Source organism: Mustela erminea, chromosome 16, assembly GCF_009829155.1.
Source record: "Mustela erminea isolate mMusErm1 chromosome 16, mMusErm1.Pri, whole genome shotgun sequence".
NCBI classification, from domain to species: domain Eukaryota; kingdom Metazoa; phylum Chordata; class Mammalia; order Carnivora; family Mustelidae; genus Mustela; species Mustela erminea.
The window spans coordinates 59,706,684-59,727,322 of record NC_045629.1 but is presented as its reverse complement, the minus strand read 5'-3'; the positions used below and the strand labels follow the sequence as shown (position 1 = coordinate 59,727,322).

Below are 20,639 nucleotides of genomic sequence, written 5' to 3'. Positions count from 1 at the left end.
TTTATATCTTGACACTTTACTGAATACCTGTACAATTGATTGGGGCATTTAGCCCATTAACATTCAGGGTAACTATTGAGAGATATGAATTTAGTGCCATTGTATTGCCTGTAAGGTGACTTACTGTATATTGTCTCTGTTCCTTTCTGATCTACCACTTGTAGGCTCTCTCTTTGCTTAGAGGACCCCTTTCAATATTTCCTATAGAGCTGGTTTGGTGTTTGCAAATTCTTTCAGTTTTTGTTTGTCCTGGAAGCTTTTAATCTCCTTCTATTTTCAATGATAGCCTAGCTGGATATAGTATTCTTGGCTGCATGTTTTTCTCGTTTAGTGCTCTGAATATATCATGCCAGCTCTTTCTGGCCTGCCAGGTCTCTGTGGATAAGTCAGCTGCCAATCTAATATTTTTACCATTGTATGTTACAGACTTCTTTTCCTGGGCTGCTTTCAGGATTTTCTCTTTGTCACTAAGGCTTGTAAATTTTACTATGTGACGGGGTGTGGGCCTATTCTTATTGATTTTGAAGGGCATTCTCTGAACCTCCTGAATTTTGATGCTTGTTCTCTTTGCCATATTGGGGAAATTCTCCCCAATAATTCTCTCCAGTATACCTTCTGCTCCCCTCTCTCTTTCTTCTTCTTCTGGAATCCCAATTATTCTAATGTTGTTTCGTCTTATGGTGTCACTTATCTCTCGAATTCTCCCCTCGTGGTCCAGTAGCTGTTTGTCCCTCTTTTGCTCAGCTTCTTTATTCTCTGTCATTTGGTCTTCTATATTACTAATTCTTTCTTCTGCCTCATTTATCCTAGCAGTGAGAGCCTCCATTTTTGATTGCACCTCATTAATAGCTTTTTTGATTTCAACTTGGTTAGATTTTAGTTCTTTTATTTCTCCAGAAAGGGCTTTTATATCTCCCGAGAGGGTTTCTCTAATATCTTCCATGCCTTTTGCGAGCCCGGCTAGAACCTTGAGAATTGTCATTCTGAACTCTAGATCTGACATATTACCAATGTCTGTATGGATTAGGTCCCTAGCCTTCGGTACTGCCTCTTGTTCTTTTTTATGTGGTGAATTTTTCTGCCTTGTCATTTTGTCCAGATAAGAGTATATGAAGAAGCAAGTAAAATACTAAAAGGGTGGCAACAACCCCCGGAAAATATGCTTTAACCAAATCAGAAGAGATCCCAAATCATGAGGGGGGAGAAAGGGGATAAAAAGTGGTTCAGAAAGAAAGAAAGAAAAAGAAAAAAAAAGAGAAAAGACTTTAAAAAAGAAACTGAATAAAGAAAAGTATAAAAAAGAAAAAATATATATATTAGATAAACTAGTAAAAAACGATAAAAAAGAAAAGGGTAAAGGTTTAAAAAAATTTAGCATAAGAAGAGAAAAAAAAAGAAAAAGAAAAAAAAATTAAATTAACTGCAAGACTAAAAAATCACAGGGAGAAAGCCATGAGTTCCGTGCTTTGCTTTCTCCTCCTCTGGAATTCTGCTGCTCTCCTTGGTATTGAAACTGCAGTCCTTGGTAGGTGAACTTGGTCTTGGCTGGATTTCTTGTTGATCTTCTGGGGGAGGGGCCTGTTGTAGTGATTCTCAAGTGTCTTTGCCCCAGTCGGAATTGCACCGCCCTTACCAGGGGCCGGGCTGAGTAATCCCCTTGGGTTTGCTTTCAGGAGCTTTTGTTCCCTGAGCACTTTCTGTAGAGTTCTGGAGGACAGGAATACAAATGGCAGCCTCCTGGTCTCCGGCCCGGAGGAGCCGAGAGCCCGGGGCCCCACTCCTCAGTGCGCCGTCAGAGAACAGCGCCCAGTCACTCCCCTCTTCCTGACCTCCGGCCGCGCTCTGAGCTCACCGAGCCTGCAACCGGTTCAAGGTAACCCCAAGCTCTGAGCTTACTGTCAGCTCTGTCTCTGTAGCTGGCTTCCCCATTCCAATACCCGCAATCTCTGTGACACTCAGACACCCCCGATCCTTCTGTGACCCTGCAGGACCTGAGGCCATGCTGACCCCGCGTGGGCTTCACCTCGGTTTAAACTCTGGAGCGATGTCCCTCAGCAGAACAGACTTTTAAAAGTCCTGATTTTGTGCTCTGTTGCTCCGCCGCTTGCCGGGAGCCGGCTCCTCCCCCCGGGGTCTATCTTCCTGTCGCTTTGGATTCATTTCTCTGCCAGTCCTACCTTTCAGAAAGTGGTTGCTTTTCTGTTTCTAGAGTTGCTGTTCTTCTTCTCTTCGATCTGCCGATGGATTTGCAGGTGTTTGCAATCTTCAGATAAGGTATTAGCTGATCTCCTGCTAGCTGAAGTTGTCTCAGCCTGCTACTCCTCCGCCATCTTGACCGAGAGTTAACTTTTTAAATAAATAAAAGAAATTCTGTATTAAAACTTCACAAAAAATACAGGAGTGAGAGATATGGTTATAAAACAACAATTCAATATCTTTTTTTACTGTGGTACCATCCCTCATCCCCAAAGGCAGTTTTTGTTGCTAATATTTATTAGAACACACTATGAGAAATGTTATAATTATTTAACTTGATAGGCATCTGTTCATCATCTATAATTTAAAATATGCTTATAGGTTCAGGGATAAATCCAATGTCATTCCTCCTTCTAACTCTGTATCTATAGAACATGTACAATATAATCACATGAATGTTGTGAGAAGTGCCTAAGAAGTGAGCCTGGTGGTAGGTATTATGGAGGGCACATATTGCATGGAGCACTGGATGTGGTGCATAAACAATGAATGCTGGAACACTGAAAAGAAATAAAATTTTAAAAAAGTACTAAAGGAGGGCACATGCACAAACAGCTTATATTCATGTATTTCTTGATAAATAGCATCGGTTTACATCTGCTATTCATCAATCATTGTGTTCAGCACCAGGAACTTAATAACCTACCTTCAAAAGAAATGTAAAATAGTAGTGAGGATGGAAAACTTACTACTATACAAAATAATAATGATATGCTAAGACTATGCAGAGGAGATTCAGTATTTATCGCAATCTTGAAACTTTAAGACTTGGCTTCACTGTGAATGATGAAGTAAGCAAATGAAAGTAAAAAAAATAGAGAGAGACATTTTAGCCTTAAAGAGAAGTTCATGAAAAAGTCTTGAGTTAAGATGAAAGGAAGAATTTTAGGAAATTTTTATAGGTCAAAGTAAGACAATTGGTCTCACACAATCTTGGACAACAGAGGAATCCAGAGAAAAGAAGTGGGTCAAAAGAAGTAAAAGAGGAAAAGGGGAAATAAGGGAGAGAGAGCAGGAAAGAGAAAGAAGTAAAATTGGAGGGTGTAGGAGAACTATGTGGGGAGAGTGAGTTTTTTGATGATTAGAATAATTATGGGTATGAGGTCTGACTGTGCCTGAGGGTACTAAAGATGAGGAAAGACAGGTCATTAGGTTTGAATGATTTTAGGGCATTGGAAAGATTAAAAAAAAGAAAAAGATTATAAAGCCCAAACAGGACACCTGTTGTTGCAAGTGCTAACTTTCAGAGAGTTGAGAACCAAAGGTCAGAGGATAACAGCAGTAAGGATCTGACAAGAGAGTTATAAACCAAAGACAGAGGCTCAAAATAGATTTCAACACACTTCTGAAAACTGGTGAAGATCTGTGATTCTCTCAGATTTCCTATGCTTAACTGATTAAAATATTTTGTGCTGCTTACAGTTACATTCTCTGAGGCACTATCCACAATAAAAAAGGTTGCATCTGATTTTAAATATAAGTTTATTAAAATGAATAAGTAAATATCAGTTCATGATTAGTTACTTATTTCTGCAGGAGATTAAAAAATAAAAAAATTTATAAAGTGTAATATTGGCAAGTTACACTGTATTATTATATTTCTGCACTAAATATGTAATGAAATTTGATATCATTATTAAATTACTATGTCCATTCTAATTTATTAATTACTCAAAAGACATGTTTTGGATTCTTCTTGGATACATATCATAATAGTAAGCTATAAATTTATGACATTTAATCATTATCATATTTTTCTTTGATTTAATTCTCCTAAAATCCAGGTTAGTAATTTAAAATTTAATCATGTGTATGGCTGTTTTGAGTGTGAAATGGAAAATACATTAGAACAAGTGAAACCTCATTTCCAGACATTTTTTTTTCTTTTTTCTCACCATAACATATACCATCCCCAATGTCTATCACTCAGCCACCCTATCCCCTCCCACCCCTCTCCACTCTGACAACCCTTAGTTTGTTTCCTGAGATTAAGAGTCTCATATGGTTTGTCTCTCTCTCTCTTGTTTCATCTTATTTCATTTTTCCTCCCTTCCCCTAAGATCCTTTGCCTTGTTTCTCAAATTCCTCATATCAGTGAGATCATATGATAATTGGCTTTCTCTGACTTATTTCACTTATCATAATACCCTATAATTCCATCCACATCATTGCAAATGACAAGATTTCCCTTTTTTGGTGGCTGCATAGTATTCTATTGTAAATATATACCACAAATTCTTCATCCATTGATGTACATCTCTTGATGTACATCTAGGATCTTTGCATATTTTGGCTATTATGGATATTGCTGATATTAACATTCAGGTGCACATGCCCTTCAGGTCACTATATTTGTATCTTTAGGGAAATTATCCAGTAGTGCAGTTGTTGGGTCATAGGGTAGCTCTATTTTCAACTTTTTGAGGAACCTCCATGCTGTTTTCCAGAGTGGGTGCACCAGCTTGCATTCCCACCAACAGTGTAGGAGGGTTACTCCTTTTCTGCATCCTTGCCACCATCTGCCATTTCCTAACTTGTTAATGTTAGCCATTCTAACTGGTGTGAGGTGGTATCTCACTCTGGTTTTGATTTGTATTTCCCTGATGGTGAGTGACATGGAGCACTTTTTCATGTGTCTTCTGGCCAGCTGGATGTCTTCTTTGCAGAAATGTCTGTCTATGTCTTCTGCCCATTTCTTGATTGGATTATTTGTTCTGTGGGTGTTGAGTCTGATAAGTTCTTTATAGATTTGGGATACTAGCCCTTTATCTGATATGTCACTTGCGAATATCTTCTCCCATTCTGACAGTTGACATTTTCCTTTACTGTGCAAAAGCTTTTGATCTAGATGAGGTCCCAATAGTCATTTTTGGCCTTGCTTCCCCTTGTCTTGGTGATGTTTTAAGAAGTTGCTGTGGCTGAGGTTGAAGAGGTTGCTGCCTGTGTTCTCCTCAATGATTTTGATGGATTCCTGTCTCACATTTAGGTCTTTCATCCATTTTGAGTCTATTTTTGTGTGTGGTGTAAGGGAATGATCAGGTTTTATTCTTCTGCATGTGGCTGTCCAATTTTCCCAACACCATTTGTTCGAGAAACTTTCTTTTTCCCATTGTACATTCTTTCCTGCTTTGCCAAGGATTAGGTGACCGTAGAGTTGAAGGTCTATTTCTGGACTCTCTATTTTGCTCCACTGATCTATGTGTCTGTTTTTGTGTCAGTACCATACTGTCTTGATGATGACAGCTTTATAATAGAGCTTGATGTCTGGAATTGTGATGCCACCAACTCTGGCTTTCTTTTTCAACATTCTTCTGGCTATTTGGGATATTTTCTGGTTCCATATAAATTTTAGGATTATTGGTTCCATTTCTTTGAAAAAAAAATATGGTATTTTGATAGGGATTGCACTAAATGTGTAGATTGCTTTAGATAGCATAGACATTTTCACAATATTTGTTCTAATCCATGAGCATGGAATGTTTTTTCATTTCTTTGTGTCTCCTTCAATTTCTTTCATGAATACTCCATAGTTTTCTGAGTATAGATTCTTTGATACTTTGTAGATTTATTCCTAGGTATTTTATGGTTTGGGGTGCAATTGTAAAGGGGATCGATTCCTTAATTTCTCTTTCTTCTGTCTTGCTGTTGATATATAGAAATGCAACTGATTTCTGTGCATTGGTTTTTTATCCTGACACTACTGAATTCATGTACGAGTTCTAGCAGTTTTGGAGTAAAGTATTTTGGGTTTCCCACATAAAGTATCATATCATCTGCAAAGAGTGAGTTTGACTTCTTTCCAATTCTGATGCCTTTTATTTCTTTTTCTTGTCTGTTTGCTGAGGCTAGGACCTCTAGTACCATATTGAGTAGCAGTGGTGATAGAGGACATCCTGTTAGAGGACATTCTTGCCCTTAGGGGAAAAGCTCTCAGTTGTTTCCCCTTAAAATGATATTCATTGTGGGGTTTTCATAGATGGCTTTGATGATAATGAGGTATGTATTGTCTATGCCTACACTGTGAAGAGTTTTGATCAAGAAAGAATGCTGTGCTTTGTCAAGTGCTTTTTCAGCATCTATTGAGAGTATCATAAGTTCTTGTTCTTTCTTTTATTAATGTATTATATCACATTGATTGATTTGTGATATTGAGCCAACTTTGCAGCCCAGGAATAAATTCTGTTAGGTCATGGTGAATAACTCATTCACTGTACTGTTGGAGCTTATTGGCTTATTTTGGTGAGAATTTTTGCATCTGTTTTTCAGGGATATTGGTCTATAATCCTCCTTGGTCTTTGGTCTTTGTCTGGTTTGGGGATCAAGGTAATGCTGTCCTCATAAAACAAGTTTGAAAGTTTTCCTTCCATTTCTATTTTTTGGAACAGTTTCAGGAGAATAGGTATTAATTCTACTTTAAATGTTTAGTAGAATTCCCCTGGGAAGCCATCTGATCCTGGCTCTTGTTTGTTGGGAGATTTTTGATGACTGCTTCAATCTCCTTACTGGTTATGGGTCTGTTCAGGTTTTCTATTTCTTCCTGGTTCTGTTTTGGTAGTTTATCTGTGCCAAGGAATAAATCAATTTCTTCCTACTTATCTAATTTGCTGGGGTGTAGTTGCTCATAATATGTTCTTATACTTGTTTGTATTTCTTTGGTGTTGGTTGTGATCTCTCCTCTTTTATTTATGATTTTATTAATTTGGGTCCTTTCTCTTTTCTTTTTGATAATTCTGTCCAGGGGTTTATCAATCTTATTAATTCTTTCAAAGAACCAGTTCTTAGTTTCATTGATCTGTTCTATTGTTTTTTTTTTTTTTTTTTTGGTTTCTATTTCATTGCTTTATGCTCTGATTTTTATGATTCTCTTCTCTTGCTGGGTTTAGACTTTCTTTGCTGTTCTTCAGCTCCTTTAGATGTAGGGTTAAGTTGTGTGTGTGCAACCTTTCTTGTTTCCTGAGCAAGACTTGCATTGCTATTTACTTTCCTCTCCGGATGGCATTTACTGTGTTCCAAAGATTTTGAACAGCTGTGTTTTCATTTTCATTTGTTTCCATGAATTTTTTCCATTCTTCTTTAATTTCATGGTTGACCCATTCATTCTTTAGTAAGATGCTTTTCAACCTCCATATTTTTTAGTTCTTTCCAACATTCCTCTTATGATTGAGTTCTAGTGTTGTGGTCCAAAAATATGCTAGGAATGACCCTAATCTTTTACCAGCTGAGACCTGATTTTTGACCCAGGATGTGATCTATTTTGGACAATGTTCCATGTACACTAGAGAAGAAAGTTCATTCTGTTGCTTTATGAAGGAATGTTCTGTATGTATTTGTGATATCCATTTGGTCCAGTGTGTCATTTAAAGCTGTTGATCTTTTTCTTAAATGATCTGTCCATTTCTTTGAGGGGGTGTTAAAGTCCCCTACTATTATTGTATTATTTTGATGTGTTTCTTTGATTTTGTTATTGGTTTATATAGTTGGTTACTCGCATATTAGGGGCATAGATATTTAAAAGTGTTAGTTCTTGTTGGACAGATCCTTTAAGTATGGTATACTGTCTTTACTCATATCTTATTATAGTCTTTGGCCTAAAATCCAATTTATCTGATATATGGGTTGTTACGCCAGTTTTCTTCTAATGTCCACTAGCATGGTAAATTGTTTTCCACCCCCTCACTTTAAATCTGCAGGTGTCTTTGAGTCCAAAATGACTTTCTTGCAGACAGCATATCAATGGGTCTTGGTTTGTTATCCATTCTGATAATTTGTGTCTTTTTATTGGGGGCATTTAGCCCACTTACATTCAGGGTAACTATTGAAAGATATTAATTTAGTGCCCTTGTATTGCCTCTAAGGTGACTGTTACTCCATATTGTCTCTTTTCCTTTATGTCCTGTGTTACTTTTAGGCTCTCTCTTTGCTTAGAGGATCCCTTTCAATATTTCCATAGGGCTGGTTTGGTGTTTGTAAATTCTTTTAATTTTTGTTTGTCCTGGAAGTTTTCTAGGTCTCCTTCTATTTTCAATGATAGTTTAGCTGGATATAGTATTCTTGGCTGCACATTTTTTTTCATTTGGTGCTCTGAATATATCATGCCGGTACTTTCTGAACTGCTAGGTCTCTTTGGATAGGTCTGCTGCCAATCCAATATTTCTACCATTGTGTGTTATAGACCTCTTGTCTGGGGCTGCTTTCAGGATTTTCTCTTTGTCACTGAGAAGTTGTAAGTTTTACTATGAGATGATGGGTTGTTGACCTATTTTAAATGATTTTGAGGGGGTTTCTCTGTGCCTCCTGGATTTTGATGCTTGTTCCCTTTGCCAAGTTAGGGAAATTTTCTACTACAATTTGCTCCAATTACTTTCTGATGCCTTGTCTTCTTCTGGGATCCCAATTATTCTAATATTGTTTCATCTTATGGTATCACTTATCTCTTGAATTAACCCCTTGTGGTCCAGTAGTTGTGTATCTTTCTTTTTCTCAGCTTCTTTCTTCTCCATCATTTTGTCTTCTATAACACTAATTCTCTTCTTCCTCATTTATCCTAGCAGTATAAGCTTCCATTTTTACTGCACCTCATTAATAGCTCTTTTGATTTCAACTTGGTTAGATTTTAGTTTTTTTTTATTTCTCCAGAAAGGGTTTCTCTATTATCTTTTATGCTATTCTCAAGCGTAGCTAGCACGTTTATAATCTTCATTCTGAACTCCAGTTCTGACATCTTAGTAATGTGTGTATTGATTAGGTTCCTAGCCTTCGGCACTGCCTCTTGTTCTTGCTTTTGAGGTGAGTTTTTCTGCCTTTTCATTTTAACCAGATAATAATTAATAAATGAGAGAACAAAATACTAAAAGGGTATCAATGACCCCAGAAAAATATGCACTGATCAAATCAAAAGAGTTCTGAAACTGGGGATGAAGAAAGAGAAGAAAGAATATATATATATATATATATATATATATATATATATATATATGTGTGTGTGTGTGTGTGTGTGTGTGTGTGTATTTCTGTATTTTGGTCTGTTAGAGGAAACTGCCTCCCAAAATTTTAAAGAAAGAAAAGCATATATATTTATATACAAAAATAAGGGTAAACACAATGAAGGGATGGAATATGACTGTAAGATGAAATTATAAAAGATTCTAAAAAAAGAATTAATAAGGTAAGGAGCTGGTTGAAAAAAAGAGAAAAAAAAAGGAAAGAATGTCATCAGTCTGGAGACAGGAACAAAACCATATTTTAGATTTAGGGCATATTTTGATCTGTTAGAGGAAACTATATCCCAAAATTTTAAAGAAAAACTTTTATCTATACAAAAAATAAGGTTAAATACAATGAAAGGATGTAATATGACTATAATAATGAAAATTTAAAAAAGTAAAAAGTATTGATAAGATAAAATAGTTTAAAAGGTTAAAATAGGAAAGAGGAAAAGTTTTAAAAAATAGAATAAGAAAAAAACAACATTAAAAATATTAACTTTGAAAGACTAAAGAATCGTGGGATAAAAGCCATGAATTCTATGTGCTATATTTTCCTAGCCCTGGTGTTTTGCAGTTCTCATTGATCACTAAACTTGTTTTTCTGCTGGATGTTCTCGCCAATCTTCTGGAGGAAGGTCCTGTTGCAGTTATTCTTAAATGTCTGATCAAAGTGGAATTGCACCACTCTTGCCAGGGTTCAGGCTAAGTAATCTGCTCACATTTGCTCTTGGTGCCTTTTGTTCCCTGAGCACTTTCTGTAGAGCTTTGGAGGTTGAGAATGAAAATGGCGGCCTCCAAATCTCCAACCCAGAGGAGCCGAGAGCTCAGGGCCCCACTCCTAGTTCAGCTTCAGAGATAAGCAGTCAGTCACTTCTTTCTCTCTGGCCAGTAGCTGTGTTCCATGCTCCCCCATCCTCTTAGTAAGTGTTTCTATCTCTGGCACATGGCCCCATTTGGAGTCTTTAATCCTAGCAGATTCCTGTGGCACATTCCCCACCATTCCTCCCAGTGGAGGAAGGGGTAGGTCTCCTCATATCTCCCACTTGTGGGATCCCTGCTTGAAGAGTACTGGCCTGAATGTGCCTTGGATCATGGTTTAAGGTAACCCTGAACATAGAGCTCACTTCTCAGTTCCATTTCTACAGCCAGCTTCCCCACTCTGATACCTAAGAACTCTGCTGCACTCAGGCACTCCTGGTCTTTCTGTGACCCCATAGGTCCTGAGACTACACTGTCCTTGCTAGGTCTCATCTTCCTGCTTAGACTCTGGAGCAATATTCCTCAGTGGAACAGACTTCTAAAAGTTCTGACTTTGTGCTCCACAGGAGCCAGCCCCTCCCTTTGCCATCTCTCTTCCCATGTATCATCTCAAATTCACTTCTCTGCACATTTTACCTTAGAAAATGTGGTCACTTTTCTGTTCATAAAATTGCTACTATTCTTCTCTTCAATCTCCTGTTGAATTGATAGGTCTTCAGAACGGTTTGATAACTATCTAGTTGAATTCCTGGGAACAGGCAAAATTTAAGTCTGCCAGTCCTCCATCATCTTGCTCCTCCTCCTCTAGACATTCTTGATCATATTACTTTTTAATGTTTTTATACATCTCTTGCCACCATCTGAAATTATCTTGAGTTATCTTTGTGACCTTATTTTCACTTTGCAAGATTGTGGATCTTCTTTGTAGTATTTACTACTGTATTTCCAACCCTTAGTGTCATTGTTTGTTATATAATCAGTGCTCAGTGAATAATTGTTGAATACACTAAATCTCTTTGTTATCCAGAAGACTTTGTACTAGAATGAACCCATATATACTTACCTTCAAATGACCATAGTGAGATAAGGATAACAATGATTTATATTTAGGAAATATCTCCTTTAGTACTTAATAAATTATCTGAGTTAATTTAATGGAATCATTGTAGGTAGAATTTATGCTCAATCCTCCATTTTCTAGATGTCCTGATAGCATATGAAATATGGTACAGAAATATTTATATGCATTTCCCAGATTACTCCATAAGATATAGACAAAGCCATATTGTATAAATTATTCTTAATAATATGCAGTACTAGGAGACTATCATTGGGAAGGAGAGGAACTGTGATACACTTGCTTTCTGGTTCAGTGATTTGGCTTACCTATAGTTCTGCTTCATAAACTGAAACATTGAAGCTGTCAGAAATATCTTCTTATATGCACCCCTGTTAAATTGTCATTATTTCCTCCATCCCATGTGCAATGTGCTTCTAGCTACTGTAGCTCTAATGTATTCAGTTCCACCTTTTTCAATTCCTAAAGGTGAATTCAGGTTGCAAACTATAGTTCCATGGTAGCTATTAGTTGCCTTTTCTACCCTCTGTTGCTGAAATTATCTTTGATGTCCCTAGGAAAGATAGGAAGTTTATCCATTTTATTGTCTGTTTCATCTTCTTTCCTCTCTTACTTGTTGATGTCCTTGTTGAGTTCTTTCTCATTTATTGGATCTTCTAAGGACCTCTCTCCAAACTCTGTACTTTAATGTATTACAACCATCCATGTATTATAGTCTCATTATACTGAGAAATGTGTGCAGACTGTCTAAAATAATTTAAGCTTTCCCTAGTGGATATTTATGGGCATGAAATTGAGGAAGTGAAGAAAACCAAATTGTAAATCAAATCCTGGCATGGAATATGCTAGTCTATTGAAAATATAATTGTATCAAATCTAAATACTTTCTCTTTGAAATTGCTTTTCAAACCAAACCAACCAACAAGCAAACAAAGGAAAACAAAACCTGGATGGTTTTGAAAGTAATGAAGTAAAAATTTTAAAACTTCAGTGTTAACATTAAAATCATATACATATCTTTATTTGCTAAGTTCAGATATGAACAAAGCAGGCAGCTGCAATAATAAATAGAGTCACCTCTAAGAAAAGAGAGCGAAAATAGGACATTAATAGAGAAAAGTTTGAGAAAATGCATTCCAAAGCAGAGCGAGGGATAAGAACCTATCTTGTTCATGTTAGAATCATGAACATTAAATCACACAATTATATTGCCAAGACCATTCTATTCACCTGTGCATATACCTTTGCCCACAATGATACAGTAGAGGTGAATTCATATTTCTATACCATGACAGATAGCCATCAATGGAAAATGATGGCTAATTCCCAAATATTGTGGGAAAGTAGGTTTTGGGAGAAATAAGGGAACAGTTTGGATAAAGGGTCCTTACATCACCATGTCTACATCTCAACACTGATTAATGTGTACAGCATCTATTCCAATCTCCTCATATGGGTACCCTAGAGTGACTGCCTGCAAAGCACTAAGAGTTGTAATCACCACCCCCAACATACACACACACACACACACACACACACACCAGCTATTTTGCTGTGTGTTGAAGAAAAGCAAAAGCTTTGAAGAATAGTAAGGATACACCATATACTGGTTATTAGGAAACCTTAATGAAGAACTCTCCTTCACTAAAATAATAATAGTAATAGTCTAGTATTAGTATAGTAATAGTCTAGCTTTTGAGAATATTTTACTTTGACTTTATAGCACACACCTAGGATTTAAATGTGTAAGTATGTGGGTGTAATATTCCTTTGTTGAATGAAATTAGAGAAACTGCTTCCCTGGAAGTCTTCAAAGGACATACAGCAGGAGTGTTACTTCATCTCTTAACCATGACCAGTATCTGGGGAATAGTTCCAAAAGTTTTACTCTAGGTATCTTGCTTTAAGGAGACTATGAATTGGTACCTTTTTGACTAAATATATGGAGAATAAATATACATCCAAAATACAATCGTTTTCTGTCTGTCACTTGGGGCAGCCCTCCAGTGCATTATAGAAGTACATATTATGAAACATAATTACAAAAATTTGTAGTATTAGAAATCACATTAAAAGAGTGGTTGCCCTATGAAAAGAAATTGGGAAATTTGCCATAGAATATGAAATATAGAAAATATATTAGGTGATAAGAGTATATCAATTGCTTTGAAGTCTTTCTATTTTCTAACTATACTTTATCAACATATATTTGAGGAGCATAAAGATCAGCACCATTAGCTCAGCCTCTTTTATGCTTATTATTATCTAGGCAATAAATTTGGCTGAATAAAAAATTATTTCCAGTTCACAGTTTATTTTATTAATATATGCAATCTGATTAAAAAGCACATTTGGAGTTGCAGCATTCTATCATTGACTTTCCTATGCATAGAATAACTAATTTATTTGTATTTAAAAATTAACAATGTAATGTCATGAATATTATATACAGGTAGACATTTCTCTGGGTCCCAATTCAGTGAAAAAATGTACTGGTGAAAAATTTTTAAAGATTTTTTTGTTGTTGTCTTTTATAATTCAGGTTATCTGGAATGAATATACCACCACCAATTATCAGCAACAAAAACTGGCTCAGACTGCATTTTGTTACAGACAGCAATCACCGATATCGTGGATTTAGTGCTCCCTATCAAGGTATGTTTAATGAATTTCTCTGTCTCTTTTGATATGTGAAATGATCTTGGTATATACAGCCAGATTTTGCAATAGAAGCAAGATACCTTTTGCATTAATGAATAGTAATTTGAATAAGCAAAAATAGTCATTCTCTTGCTGAGGTAATAATGTGATAACTAAATTACAGTAGAAAAGTTAGTTGGTTTTTATAACACCATGTTCAAAACAGAGAATATTATGACCTCTGAAAGATAATATGTTACAGATGTCATGTTTACTTTAATAAAGTGCTTCAGCCAATAGGCAGGCATACTTCCTAAAGCTGTACCACAAAACACTGCAGAAAACCTGCAGTTGTAAATAGGCTATCAATTGAAATCCATTTTCCTATACAGTGTGGTTGCTATTGCTAGTTTAATTAACCTTGTTAAGATTATTATCCACTATTTTTATTAAGAGGCATAATTTTGAATAAGAGGGATATAGTATTTGATGTATTAACTTGAAAAATCTCTTTATTTAGAACAAGATTATTATGAAGATGGAGTGTTAATGAAAATGTAGCTTCTACAATATTTATTAACATTATGTGGGTTTAGTGTACTTTATCCTCAGACTACTTATGTAAATAATTCATTTCATTCTCAGTAGTGTATCAGCTCCTGTTAAGGGAATCGTGAGCACTGCCATAGCTACATTTTTCCATTTATCTGTTTTTCTTTTTTTATTTAATGCTTTCTGTTTTAGTAGTCTTAAGTCTTAGGCACTTTACAAATTTAATATGGTGACTTTAGGCAGCTTATAATTAATACCTAAAATGTTATTAGGCCATATACTGTTTTCTGGAATACAAATTTCAACAATTAATTTATACTTTGAAGACCAGTAACCTATCTATAGATGTCCTTTCAATGAGATTTCTGACAATAATAGTAACAGATTAATGTGATTGGTATTTTGACATTTATAATAATGTACTGGGTATTATTGTAATAAAAATCTCTAAAATAATAACTTAAACTAAAGATTTTGAACAAAATCCACTGTAGAAAAATCTATAATTTCTATTGCTAATGTAGTTAATTTGAGTGGAAGCATGAATGAAAATATGCTCTTAAATCCTTTCTCATAACAGAATATATTACTCATCATAAAATACTATATTTTAAAATTGAAATTTAAATATGCATAGAAAATTACTTTTATATATTTTATTAAAAATAGCTGTCCAGAGCATAGTAACTTGAATCTTACCAGTTTCAGCCAGTGTCACTTTTAAATTGGAAATAATATTTTGTTGAATTTCCAATTTCAATATCTAAAACTTTTTTGTACTTCAGGAATCAGAGGACTCTTTTTCTATAAAAAATCTTGCAGAGCTTCTTTACCTCTCTGGGTTGACCCCTTCCTTTTGGAGTTTTCTAGCGGCATGATTTTATATCTCTAATTCTCCTCTTCAATGGGTTAAAGCAGATGGCATGGCAGAAATTCAAAAGACTATCATCTTTGACTCATGTGGTGATCTTTTCTACTAGATTCATGGCATCTTTCAGTCAGATGTCTTTCTTCCTTATCTGAATAGAAAAAAAGTATTTTATATTTAAATGTACAACCTGGAGGGAAAAAATGATCTATCTCAAAAATAAAATGATACTTCATTTGCTTTATGTAGTATGGTTTCATGAAAATGGTATCTTTAGATAGGGCTGTTTTGCATCATAAGGCAATAGTGCTAAGCTTCCAGTAGATTTGTGTATGTAATTATTATTTTCAGTATTCTACTTGCTGATCTTAAATTGACTTTTATAGTGCATTCAGGTTCAATTTGATTTTCTAGCATTGCCTATCTGGTTTCAGGAGTGAAAAAGAGCCTAACAATGAATTCACTGCAATAAAATAGAAAGAAAGTATTTTATGGGGGATGCATTTTTTCTATTTTCTTCAGCAAAAGGAGTTCAAAGATGATAATTTTTGGTGTAATCTATATATAGAGGAAATAAAGTGGCCTACAAAAATGGAAGCTATGATTTTATAACATGATCAAGAAAAAGTTTTATTATATAAAAATCCACCTTTGCATGTATCCTTTTAAAACTTTTGTCATTTAGGCCTGATTTTTCTAATACATTATGTCCAAACAGTATTTTACCTAGACAACATAAATTCATTTGGAGAAGTATTTCTTGAAACTATAAACAAATTTAGGTCATTAAATAAATAAATAAATAAATACCCAAGAAGCTAACTTAAGTAGCTTAAAATTCATATTTTGACAATCTGAAAGACATGCCCTAGCATGAAATGCTAATCTTCCTGTTTTACATTGTTCTATGCTACCATTTAATATCACTGGTACCTAGATTAAAGACAATGAAAGAGAACAAAAATTATGGAATATACTATACAGAAGTCAGAACCAGGTCTCCATGTAATATATTTTCTTAATAACTCACAAACTTATTGAGTACCCAGTGATTATTACTGAATTATCTATTATTTTGAAATTGTTTCATATTTTAATGAAGCTCTAGGTTTCCAAAGACTGAATAGTTTCTCCATAGCGTATTTGTTTAACCTGTGTTTTTTATAAAAAACAAAACAAATAAAACAAAACAAAAAAGAAAACTTTGAAAATTAACTGCAAACTTACTAAGCTGCCTGATTAGCTGTGTTTTATAGTGTGTCCCATCATGGATGGAGTAGGCACATAGACACATTAACATGCTTTCCTTACTAGTGCATCCTTTAAATTGTTAGAAGTTAGCTTCCTTGTTGGCTAAGATATAATTTCAATAGGGTTAAGTAGAGGTAGTGGAGAACACACTAACAAATGTTGTTTTTACTCAAAAATGCTCAGAAAAGTCTTGATTTAAATAAATTGCCTTTGATATGCAAATTGCTTCCCCCTCCCTAGATCCCACACTGAATATGTCCACTTCTACCTAAAATAAAACTCTTTTTTCCCCCAGAGTTTATTTATATTGAAAATCCCTTCTTTGAAAACGCTATTATTATCTCTACTATGTTTCACAATTTTTTCCTCTTTAATTTGCAACTCTTGCCCAAAGAAACTTATCTCAATATCATTAGTCTTTGCTTTTAAAATTCTTCTTGCATTCAAGTTTCATTAAATATCTCTAATGAGAACTTGAATTGTTCTATGTCATACATAAGTGGTGTAATTTTTCTTATCTGTCGTATTTGGAAGTTCTCATATTTATTTATTGAAACCTTCATAACATTGTCGTTTAATTTTTATTATAAACCTAGAATATATTATTTTCCATTTTTATGAATATTTAATCATGTGTTCTTAATTTCTAAGTTGGAAAGAGATTTTCAGATGACAATTGTCCAATACATAAAGCCTTACCTCTAGATCATGTTTATTTAAAAGTATTATGTTTTTACCCATCAGTGTCCATTATTCAACTATAAAATATTATTGCATTTTTAATTTTAAGTTATTCAACATTTTACATCTTTTTAATGCACAAAGATACTGTATCAATATCAATATTGTCTTTGGTATATAAGTTTAGGAAGTACAGCATATAATTAATTTCAGTTATCCAAATATATGAATATTTCTATATTACAGATTATGTTTAGTAGATTTTTCCACATTTTATCACATTTTAATTTTCCCTTTCCTCCTCTAACCTTGTTTATGTGATTCTTCTTATGTAGGTCAACATTTTATAGATACTTACATTCAATTTAACAAAGATACATCAATAGTAAATACAGTGCATTTTAAAGTGAGAAGGGAATATACTTTATATTACATAGTTTCTCAAAGAGGTTGTCATCCTTCTTGGGATCAGCTGTGTGTCTTTTTGGTGAGAAAAACATATTTAATGAATGAAACTTTCAAATTATATTGAAAATGCACTGCCGTAAACCTCAGTTAGAGAACTGTGACATTTTAGACGCACATAATTTAAGTGAAAAAAAACTTTGGAGAAGAATCTCTTTCTTAGATTTGGAAATTTTTTGACATAAATGTGAGTGCAGAGTTACTAAACAAAGATAAATAAGATTTTCAGGGGTCCAGGGTAGTCTATAAGGGAAAACTAAGAATTGGGAGTCTGCGAGGTTACTAATTGTTATCTGAGTTGTTTGAGCCTTGGTTTCTTCATCAGTGGGGGGAAAAAATAGTCACAGTTGCTAGGCATGTAACTATGGTGCAATCAAAAGGTATTAGAATTTCTATGAGTAGAAGTTAGACATGCAGTGAATAAAGATGCTTCAGTGGAAAGAAATAATCAACCATGGGAAATGAGTGAGAAACACACTTTCTAACCATGAGAGAGAAATAGTTTAAAGATTGTGATAAAACATAAATCTGAATCCTGGAAACACATATAAAAATGAAAAATCCTATGTTTTATGAATTAATTCCCACATTTCTCCAGAGAACAAAGTACTTTTCTGTAGAACATGCTTTTAAAATGAAAAAAAAAAAAATACACTCAGTTATGTTATAAAACATAACAATTTTTAGAATAACATAGTTCAAATTTAAAAATAAAACACAACATCAAAGCAATCTGTGTAATGCTATATTTTTTTTTCTAATTTTGCTTAGGCATCAGTTTTTCTTTGTGTACCTTAGTCTTCTGTATTTATAATAAAGCACAAGTAATCCCATCTCAGCATTCTAATCACAAAATCCCTCCCCTAATTTGATAACTAACCATCAACGTGAGTCATAGGGTTTTAAGGTTGGAAGTGTGACATAGTAAGAGAAGACCAAAACTTTCGGTTCAGATCATATAGATGTACATAATTTACTATAATAGAAATGTTGGACATGGGCAATTAGGCTATTTTCTTGGTGAAGACAGTAGAAAGGGCTTTGCTAACACAGTTCAAGAGATATACTCTCTCTATATATATTTCATATTGTGGTAGGTATTATTTATTTTTTAGTGAGTACATACTGTAGGAAAATTTATAACTTGTACTTGAATTATTATCTCAAATAATCCCCTTTTCATAAATTAGACAAAATGTATTATTTTAAGCTTAGGAAATCAACTAGTTATTTTCATTTACTGAGTTTTGAGAGAATAAGATGTTGGGTTCCATAATGTTGAGTTCCATTGGTGAATAGTGTTTGAGAATAACTTCTAATCTTGTACCTTATTTCCTTTTGATTTTATTATTAACGTCACTTTCTTTTTTCTTCAGGTCTCATTTAGTGCTAAATCATTACTTTCATCTTGAAATTCTCTTTTTTTTTCTTTTAATTTTATTATGAGATTAAAAAAAAATAAACTTCTTTTACTTCTTCCTTAATGAACTTGTCTGGTTTATGGAGTTCATAGTCACAATTAGTATGATGTCTACACAACCAGCAGAGAAAAAATGAAGATATTTAATAGTCAAATGGTCTAAGTAACTATTGGTCTGTCTAGAAGAACCATTAAAAACTCCCTGATAGCATTTCCTCTGTGAGGTAAATTTATGTTTTATAGTCCTTGCCAATATAACATTTAAGGCTTTTTACCATATTAGTTGATAATGATAGAATTAAATTCTTCCATAGCTAAATATATTTACTTTATTCATTTCCATCCTTAAAACTTATTGGTCAATCTTCTTATATATCCCTAGACCAAAATTCTGTTCAGAAATTGTGTATGTGTTTGACAGTAAACTGTCTAATTATTATTTCATTTCAAATTTCTCTGAAGTAGACATTTCACTGTGAAACACAACTAGTAACCTGAGTGAAACACTGTATATCAGAAATATAGTGTTAGTGACTCATTTTTGCTTTAGTCAAACATAACAATTTCAATAAAGTACTTTATCTCGCTAAACATTTTAACAGTTATGAATTTAAATTAAGCCATATGACTGACTGTATTTAGAGTTGGACCAAAGTTTTAATATATGAAATGAGAAGTTAGATGTAGAGTGGAATATTAGGAATAATATTTTATTTATCTCACCTTGCTGTCTTAGAGTCCTTTTATTCTGGTTGTGAGTTAACTATGTGCATTAATGCAGAGGCTACCCAGGGTTATTGATAGATGTCATTTAGGAGAAACTGTATTTTGAAAATATTACATTCAGATTCTGATAAGATCACTTAAAACTAGGTGATAATGGATTTTTAAACAAAGTACAGTAAGAAAATATAAAGAGAAATAATGTATGTACTTAAGAAATAGTCACAGAAATCAGTATATTCAAATGACATGGAGATTCTATTATAAGATTTTCATTATTTTCTAAGGAATTGAATCAATCTCCAAAACATTGATATTAGAATGATTCTGACATAGTCAAGAAAGAAAATATCATGGATTGTTACTTTAAAGAAATATCTTTAAGGTTTAGATTTGTTAAGTCTTTCTTTCTTAAGCCAATATTTCAATTGTTTCTTTTAAAAAATAGTTAATGCTGAAAATAAAATCTTTATGGTTTTCTAAGTTTTCTTTCTTAGGCCAGTGTTTAGTCCATTTATATAAACCCTTTGTTGATAAATCTTAAAAAGTGAAAGGCAAATTATATTAACCTTCTGATATAATCTAATAGAATTTGTAAGAATCCAGAAATATCTTGGTAAAATTAGTGTGATTTAGATTACTACTTTCAAATACAGCATCTACTATGAATAGGAGATAATTATCAAATATCCAATGGTGATACTTTCTAAAACATATAGTAGGTTTAAAATACAGTGTTTGACAACTGTACAACTGAAAAAATTCCATTTTTGTATAACATTTTAATTTGGCTCACACTTTCCTGTTAATGATAGGATAAACTTTCAAGTCTCTTCTAGGAAAAACATCTCTTTTGTGTTAACTCAAATTCCTTGGGGCAAAAGTTCAGACTTTCAGAGTTTAGATCACTTCCTTCTTTTTAAAAGAAAATTTCTAGATATAGGTGATAGCTTATGAGGT

At 33.9% G+C, this 20,639-nt stretch overlaps 1 protein-coding gene across 5 annotated transcripts in view; it reads left to right on the top strand.

Annotated features, from left to right (window-relative positions):
* CSMD3 (CUB and Sushi multiple domains 3) overlaps positions 1–20,639 on the top strand; it is a 1,246,643-nt gene that overhangs the window by 437,400 nt on the left and 788,604 nt on the right. For all 5 annotated transcript variants that reach the window (XM_032316321.1, XM_032316320.1, XM_032316319.1 and 2 more), the window contains exon 6: positions 13,622–13,734. In XM_032316321.1, the coding sequence (XP_032172212.1) occupies positions 13,622–13,734 (113 nt within the window). The remainder of the gene's footprint in view (positions 1–13,621; positions 13,735–20,639) is intronic.